The sequence below is a fragment of the Gavialis gangeticus genome, unplaced genomic scaffold, assembly GCF_001723915.1.
Source record: "Gavialis gangeticus isolate Ggan-Ray unplaced genomic scaffold, GavGan_comp1, whole genome shotgun sequence".
In the NCBI taxonomy this organism is placed as follows: Eukaryota; Metazoa; Chordata; order Crocodylia; family Gavialidae; genus Gavialis; species Gavialis gangeticus.
Genome location: NW_017728994.1, coordinates 39,961,171 through 39,970,042, shown reverse-complemented (window position 1 = coordinate 39,970,042; position 8,872 = coordinate 39,961,171). Strand labels below are relative to the sequence as shown.

At 39.5% G+C, this 8,872-nt stretch overlaps 1 protein-coding gene across 3 annotated transcripts in view; it reads left to right on the top strand.

The window, feature by feature from the left end:
* The window catches only part of CEP55 (centrosomal protein 55), a 32,514-nt gene that overhangs the window by 21,388 nt on the left and 2,254 nt on the right, over nucleotides 1–8,872 (top strand). For all 3 annotated transcript variants that reach the window (XM_019502622.1, XM_019502623.1, XM_019502624.1), the window contains exons 6-8: nucleotides 2,230–2,540; nucleotides 4,916–4,987; nucleotides 6,925–7,032. In XM_019502622.1, coding sequence (XP_019358167.1) covers nucleotides 2,230–2,540; nucleotides 4,916–4,987; nucleotides 6,925–7,032 — 491 coding nt within the window. The remainder of the gene's footprint in view (nucleotides 1–2,229; nucleotides 2,541–4,915; nucleotides 4,988–6,924; nucleotides 7,033–8,872) is intronic.

The following is an 8,872-nucleotide window of genomic DNA, read 5'->3' as shown; positions in this document are numbered from 1 at the left end:
AACATTGATGGCCAGTCCCAACCCAGTGCCCCTCGCTCCTGACCCGCTGCCCCCCCAGTGTGTGGTGCCAGAGGGTGGGGGTGTAGGGCGGGGGGGACCCAGGCAGCCTCTGCCAGTCTTCAAGGGAAAAGCCACTATTTTCCAGGATCTTTATCCCTTACAGGAGAATCCATTTTTCAAGTTTGCTCATAACCCTTTCATATATTCTTGTGACCCACTTTTGGGTCACGACCCATAGGTTGAGAAATGCTGTTCTGTGCTATAAGTCTGCTGAGGGAGTTGAAACAAAAGAAAAATAATGCTAGAATGTAAGAATTTCCTATTCCTTTTGTTTCTTTAATATTGAAAGAAAAAAAGGATCCAGTAAGTAAAATACTTTTGCTCAAGAGTTCACTGCTGCCTAGCTCTGTTCTGCTTAATCCCTAGAATTTCTTGTTATTCGTATACTTTGTTTTGATCTTTTTAAAGGTTTTATTCTTGGCAGCTAACTGCTAATGGCTGAGTTCAACCTATAAATTCAGCCATTGAACTTGGAGAAGAACTGAATTTTCCTTAATGTTTTGTTTAATTGGCAACCATTTTTGTTTGCATAAATAGTTCTCTTAACAACAAGCCAACGTTAGGTAACCTATCCTGCAAATTATTCTCTTCCTCCATATAGCAGATGCATTAAAGATTCTTTAGCTAGGTGTGGATTTATTCTTTTTTAGAATACATAATATAAAAAGTGACTAGTCAGGGGTGTGTGCACAAATTTTAGAACATGAACAACTGTGACTCGGTTACTGAGAGCTGTATGATCTGGATATGTCCTTGCTAACTTTTTATCGTGGATCCAAACAATTAGAGGCCCTTTCAGTTAAAAACTTGACTTATGTCCACACCATATGAATGATGGTGCCTAGGTTCATCCTCTACTAGCAGTCTGCTTAGATGCATCAGCATAACCAGTTTCAGGAATACACCTCTGCACCAATCACCCAGCCTATTGTATGGATTTTGGGGACCTTTGCGCCATTTTTGTAATCAACAGGGGGAAAGGCAATATTCTAGACCTCTTGGCTTAAGCAACGTTGAGAAAGGTTAAACTGTTTTTTCTGTATAGTATTCTCTTCCTGCCTTTGCATGTAGCTCATGGTTCTGAAACGTGAACAATCCTTTCCTCTCCCCAGTTAAGCTCACTAGGATGTTAACTATAGCAACACTTTAAAAGTTAACATTAGCTATTTCACTGATGATGGCTTTCACAGATGGAAAAATGTATGGGGTTGGGAAAAACCTCTGGATCTGACAAATGAGAGGAAGTAAGAAAAGATGTGTAGAGAGTAGAAAATAAATTGGGAAGACAGACAAGAACCAAATTGGCCTTAAATGTATAAAACTACTACTTTACAAACCAGAAGTGGGTATGATAGAGCCTCAAAGCAGAACCCAGAACAGTATCCCTGTAAAAAGTCTTACTGCTCTATACAGCCCAACCATACTGCTAAACAAATGTGGCAGCAGCATGAAAAATCCTCATTTTAAAATAAGCAGGAAGTTTTCCCTAGTAAGTGCTGCTGCCTTCTGCAGAATCTAAACTTTCAATAAAGCTTCTGTCCTTTATGGAAAACGAGAACCGTCCAAAAACAAACCAAGGTGGAACCAGTGCGATAGGGCATCCTCCTTCTCCAGGCAGACGGCCTTAGTGCTGATACTGAGCTTCTATGTATTTCTGATAAGTGAAAACGGCGCATGCAAGTTTTGATTCCTGAAGTTTTATATGTTTGATGACAGAGAGAAATAAGAGTTAAATCAGTTTGGCTCATAGCTGGTGACAAGTAATGAGCGATCAAGTGGAAGGCACTGGATCACTTGCTGTGGAGGAATTCATAATTTAAGCTGGAGGAAAACAGAAACTCTTCTCTTGATAGTGCCAAAAATCTGGAGGGTAAAGGTATGACGGTACTGGTGACAAATTATTTTGTCATAGAAGCAGCAACTATTAAAGATATAACAGCTGAGAGGTCAAATACAGGTTGATAAACAAATTAATGCATTGGGGTTTCTGACATGACCGCAATACAGTAGGCCTGTTTAGGCCTGTTCAAACTGAAATTGAGGGCTAATCTGAGCCTGGCACTAGTCCATCACACGGACAGCCTGCCCTCAGGTGCAGCACAGAATCTAGCTTAGTCATCGTCAGAGAAAGTGAGTTTTCTGAACTATTCTGTTTCATGACTTGTGAAGGTTACTTGCAAGAAAAACAAAAATATTATGACCAACTCTTACTGACTGCTAAGAAGGATCTTGAGACTGAAAGACAAACTGTAACCCATCTGAAATCTGAACGTAATGAATTCAAATACAAATATGAAGAAACAAAGCGAGAAGTATTGAGTTTGAACTTACAGCTGTCACAGCGGAACTTCGAAATGCAGACTCTAGAAGAGGAAAATAAAATAAAAGAAGATAAAATACATAGGATAAAGCAAGAGAATGAAGTTATCAGAGAACACCTCAATAAAGAAAAAAGGATAAGTGAAGATCTCTTGGCTCAGGTAAGTGGATCCAGTACATGGCCATAAATTCATTATTCATCATAACGATAAGAGTTTAAGAGATGCTTGCTCTAGGTACAAAAGAGGGTCTGAAACTATTTTGTTGTGTTTAAGTATTACATCTTTACACAGACATTTAAAGCACTCTCCCTTATTGAATGGATGACAAAGTCAGTCACCTTGCAAATCAAAACCTATAAACTAATGGAGGGCTTTGTGAAATTTCCTCCAGCAGTTTCTTTCTTATGCTAGCTTTAAAAATAGCCTGGATAGAATATCTAGGTACCTCTTTGAGGCAAATACCAATGTACCTATTTTTCTTATCTGGAGAGGAGTAGTTGATGACTTTCAATCTGGTTTCACCACTGAACACTCACTAGGTTCTCCAATTTTTATTCTACTCTAATATATTGGCATACCATGAATGGTTAAAGTTTTTTATACTGTGGCCATCACCAAGGTTATGAGTGCCATTTAGAGGCAGAGCTTCATTACTTTTTTTTCCCCTAGCAATTCTTCAATTGAAGCATTGCCTGTGAAAGGTGAGTGATTTAATAATATCAGTTAACGTAGCTTTTATAGTCTTTTTTAACAAATACTCTGGCCAACTGTGAACATCTTAGAACAGTGATTCTCATCCAGGGTGCCATGGCACCCTGTGATGCCTTGAGATCATAGGGTGCCTCACAATGTTATCACTAAGTGTGCATACATGCTTCACAAGATAATCCAGAGAATTCAAATAGGAATACATGAATGTGAAAGCTGCTCCAATATGCTAGAATTAAAGTGCGTCAGAGCAGACTCGATTAATCGAGTCTGCTGGAGCATGGCAGTGACTGTGTTCTAGCAGCCTTCTAAGTCTCATGCATCAGTGTCCCCGCTCTTAAAAAAGGCAGCAGGGGTGTTTGAACTAAAGCCTGTAAAAAATGTGGACTTTGATCAATAATTGTGAACATGAACAATAGAATAATAACTGATGCAAACGACTCTTTGCCCTGGGGGTTGATTCTCTAGCACCAGGGGAAGTCTGTAGAGCTTAGTTAATTGCCTAACTTTATGGCTAAGTACAGACATTTGAGAGGTTAAACTGCATTCAAAATGGCTGCCCGATTTAAACTTAGCTTGTCTCAGAGCTGACCTTACCCCTACAGACCCATCTCAGTGACCAGCAATCAGTCTAAACCTGTAACGGAACACAAGTGCCATGCACACGAACCAGTCAGAAAAAATGCAGAAACTGGTTTAAGATAAACCTGGATCTATGTAGTATCAGGCTTATTTGATTTAGATCAAACTAGTGCATGGAACTTCTTCTGTCCACTTCCCCTGCGCAACCCCAGGACTTGGAAAACCGAGCCACTGGCCCCAGCCCTGGGGCTGCTCTTTTCACTTCCCCTGCATTGAGTTATTTTATGCCTCCCATGTCCCCCTTATTCCCCACCCAGCCAGCACTGTCAGCCCCCATCCCAAAAGCAGCTCCAGGTACAGCTGCTTTAAACAGCATTTGCCACTCTTGGAACTGAGCAAGTAAGCCCCAGTGGGAGGGATCACAGTGTAGGTTCACTGGGGGGGGGCGCCACCCCACCTGTGAGTCACGCCTGCTCCCCCTACCCAACCTGTGGGTTGCATTTCCCCCCAGTCCCCTGGCAGACCCTCAATCCCCTCCAGCCTGCTGGACCCCCAAACCCTACAGCTAGCTGCCTCCATCCTGACTTACCTGATATTGGACAGCCATTTTGAACTGATTAACATCCCCGAATGTCTGTACTTAGCCTACGGGAGTTATTGGAACTGAGCTTTTTGTACATACATTTTCCATACACATACATATCACTGCTGGTGACACTCAGCTCCCTATTGTTCAAGTATGTAAGTCACTGAAATAAATGGAAAGGAAAGGAGATGCTCTCCCTGCAGCTGCAGAAGAGGCTACTGCTGTTGACCTGATTTAGGACTTCAGCTGGCTTCAATGTAGATGCTCAGCCAGTGACTTCCCTGTTTCAATGGCTGGACTTTTTAGGTACAGGTTTACAGATTTATTACATTGTAATAGGTTTTATACTCTGTTTGGGCTTTAATATTGTTTAAGGTCATCTAATTTAAATTTAATTTTGTAAGTGAATAAAAAAATTAAATGTCTATTTTTAAAAAAATCAGTTTTTAGTCGCTGTGTTCATCAGCTTCAGGAAATTTGTGTCCTCCCACTAGCATTTCATTTCCATGAGGAAGAGTAGACTATGATGTGAGAGAGGAAGTGGCTGGTATTATTGAGACCTCTTGTTTCAGCCTTGTTTTTATTTTTTTTAAAGTAATTCTGGAGGATTTAATTATGTGAGGAACTTGGTTAAAGCTCCTTTTTCTGTGAATTATAGGTACAACTTCTTCACAAATCTCTCTTCAAACAACAAGAGGAACACACAAGGATAACTTCGTTAGAACAACAGGTAGCAAATTACACCTTTTAAATTCTGCTCATTTTTTAAAAAAAAATTATATCAACTGTGCTTTAAGAAAAAGAGAGAGACTCTTCTCTCTAATTGTATTATACACAAAAGCCTTTTTTAAAATGTGGGTTCTTCGAAGTACAGGTTAAGAACTTGTATTGTTAATAAAAACAGATACTTGACATTGAGAGTTTTTCAGTAAAATACATGCCAGAACAAAGATTCAAATATGAATATAATACTTATTACCTGAGGGAAAGAGAAGAGGTGTGCTACAAAAATTCTATAATTTAAGTTGCCCATTTAACCTTTGTTAAAAACTGTTGTGGCAGGTTTTCCACGTGGCAAAGTAATCTTTGCCTTTCCTATTATTGCGATAGTCTACAGCACTTTTATTGGTGGTAATTTTAATTTAACTGCAGGCTTAGGCATAATGTGAAAGTTTCAGGTGAATCACTTTTGCTTTTAAGACTGTGAAGTATCTAGTTTCAGAATGATTCTGATCTATGCTACTTTATAAAATAACTTTCGTTTTTTTGCTATTGCTTTAAAGAAAAAAGAAGAACGAATCTTTCTTTATACTGTTTACTTATAACATTTATTTTGTCAGCAGATTTTCAGAAGGAAACCCATAATTATGGATGGAACAACAGTTAAGAGGATACTACTAGGGGAACACAGTTAGCTGCTTAAATATAAACATGAACTGCACTGTCTTAAAATCTAATATGTTATTTTTTCCCCATCAACTAACCTCAATTTGAATCCTGCAATGCACTCGAAAATCTGTTGTTTTCATAAAACACTGATCTCAATGTTCTATACGTTGCATTTTTCTAAACTGTTCTTGCCATCTAATTTTTCTTACAGTTGTTTTTATATTAATATGTACAATATTAAAAGACTCATAATTTTGCAAACTCAGATTTAACTGGTCATAACATTAAATTGGCAATGTGGATACCTTTCATATCTTCACATGTGTTTGGTTTTTAGTTTGCTTAAAACAAAATGATGGAAGTTGCTTCTGCTTTCTAGCAAAAGCTTCTACCATAAACTGTTCTGTCACATGCTAATAGTCGAACAGGATTTCAAATTATTTTTCTACACAGCCATTGATCTATAGCACATTTTATTAAAAAAAGAAGAATACCATTGTGTGAGAAGCAAGGATTTTTGTGGCTGGTATATTGTATTGGACCAACTGGGATAGACTTAAGTAAGTTTTCAGGTATCATAATACCCTTCCTCAGGTCTCTGCAGTACTGTGATACCAAAAAGCTTGCCTAAGCCTATCCCAACCATGTAATTGGTCCAATACAAGATACTATCCACAAAAATTCTTGCCTCTTTCATATTTCCTCAACCATCACAGCAACAATATCACTTCAGTACTACCAGTGCCACTTATATCACTGAACTTCAAAGCAACCCAGACAAGTTCCAACTTATAGATGGAAATGATTTTAAAAAATCCTTCCACTCCAGTTCCCCTTGTCCCACTGAAGTTGGTAAGAATTCTATTGAGACGAATGAAGGAGGATTTCCTACCAGGCTTTTTGGTGACTAGTTTAAACGAGGGCAATTGTATACAAATCTGCTAAAAGAAACTGTAATATTTTTTTTTGAAAACCCTTATCCTTCTGTCCTTTTAAACTTGTATATGTGCTAGGGGAGAGTGTTTTCTCATTAGGCATGCACCGATTTAACATTAAGAAGAGTTAGATAACTGCTTTATATGAAGTCTGTAACTTGATATTGCTTGATTATGTGAGAGACTTTTTTCCCCACCCATGTTGTCAGACTAATCATTAAACATATCATTTTAGCTTAAGATTTGCAACCACAAAAGAAATTTGAAACTATCTCCCGAGTAAATTCTTATTCAGTAGTTCTACCTCTGCAACTATTCATTTTTATCCTATTGACTTTTCCAGATCCAAATGTGTATTACTGACTTTGAGAATGAAAAGTTTGATCGCCAAAACTTGCAACATCAGTTGAATAAAGTTTTTAAGGAGCTGCTCAAGGCCAAGGAGACTTCAGTATGTATTTGGTTATTTACACATGAATTTGATCCAGCAGTGTGCCTTCACCAGTATATGCATGGATCTCCCATTTAGTGTTGAAAAGCCAGATCCAATAAAGTGCCTAAAAGTTAACACTGACCCCCAGAGTGGATACAAAATCAAGTGTTAAGAAGCCCAGGATCCCTGTACGATATATATGATGAATGTTGGGTACCTCAAAATGTGATCTGAAACAGCACATTCAGTTCCCTATAAGAAGCACTGAGGATAGGGTTTGTCTACAATCTCTTAAGTGTCTAACTTGGGGCTGCAGCAATTCATCCTAGCAGACTGAACATCTGCTCAAGAAGAGGAAGGCCTTAGTGAGCATTCCTCCTGAGCCTGAGAGGATTTAAGCCCACATGTTAATTTTCAAGCAGAGTGCCCTGGCTGCAGAAGTCTCCACCCATCTTGCTAAAACTGTTTTGTGCAGAGGCAGGAAACTTTCAAAATTAATTGATCCAGGATGAGTACAAGAGGAAACCTAGTTACAGCAGTCATTGGAGGTGTTGGTGGGGAGGGGAGTGTTGTGTTTGATCCCTGCTCCCAAGACTTTTTCTGTACCTTTTCCAATGATTGCTTTATGTTAAATGCAACAGTCCTGGAAGCAGGACTGAACCCAGGACTTTCCTCACACCTGTCCCTAGTTTAGTCCTATAACCACTAGGGTACCCTTTGCTTACAGGTAGAATAGGTGACATGAGACACTGAAGAAGCAATATTTTTACTGTGTATAATATTTTATCCTAAATGTTATTTCCTTCATGCTTCTGCAGCTCAAGTTCAAGTTCTTATTATCTCAGTTGGATCAGCTTGTCTTACTAGCTGCTTGCAGATGTGGGGAGGAGAACAAAAGAGTGGTTTACTTTAAACTTGGCGTGGTCCAGCACACACCCACAAGAGGCAGCGCGTTAGTTGCACTGGGCTTTCCCAGCATCTACAGATCAGGCACTTTCGTGGGACTTTTTTGATATTTTTATCTAATAGCTGATTGAATCTGCTTTAACTAGGTACCAAAAAGCCCTGCTGAGGCACCCAATCTAAACAGACACTGTTGCGCTGGGTCAAAATAACACGCTGCTGCTTCTGGTAAAGCATGTTTTTGGGGTTTTTTGTGGGGGGGTTGTGCAGATGGGGGCAGGCTTCTACATCTGTCAGCACCCACTGTCTCCACAGGGCAGTTAGCTATATGCTGTTTGACACAGGGAAAGAACTACTTATGTCTTTGATACCAAAATGCCTCTGAACTTTAACAGGACCAGAGATCATTTCTGAGGCTAATATAGGGACAATGGGTAAGTTAATGGGAGGTGTTTCTACCAGAAAAGCTTCAACCCTGTTCTGAAGCAGGGATGGTGCTCCAAGACAAAAGATTCTGCTAACCAGCCAGATGCTTGTCCACTGCAGAATATTGGCCAGCCATATTTCTGCAGCTTTGTACTTCAGTGTAAGTGTAGGTTGCCTTCCTTCTGCTGCTGAGAATATCTGTGTGTTAAAAGAACAAGATACTAATGGTTCAGCTGTTCTTTGATTGTGCTAAATGTATTTTCCACTTTTTCAGTTTGGAGAAACCACAGCTTAAGAGATACCAGCTTCAGTAAAGTTCCAAAAATGATTCTGAAGTTGCATTTAAGATTTGAAGTGTACCTGTGGCAGAAAGCCACCTTGGTTTCTCCCCAAAAATCTCTGCCCTGTGACACTGTGATTTAAATCTCTGTGCTGTGACCATTCAATTAGGATGGGCCCAGCACACAGGGGACCACACCCTCAGCCTGTCTCTTTAGGGAACTGGAGCTGGCTGCATTCCTGAGGGAGG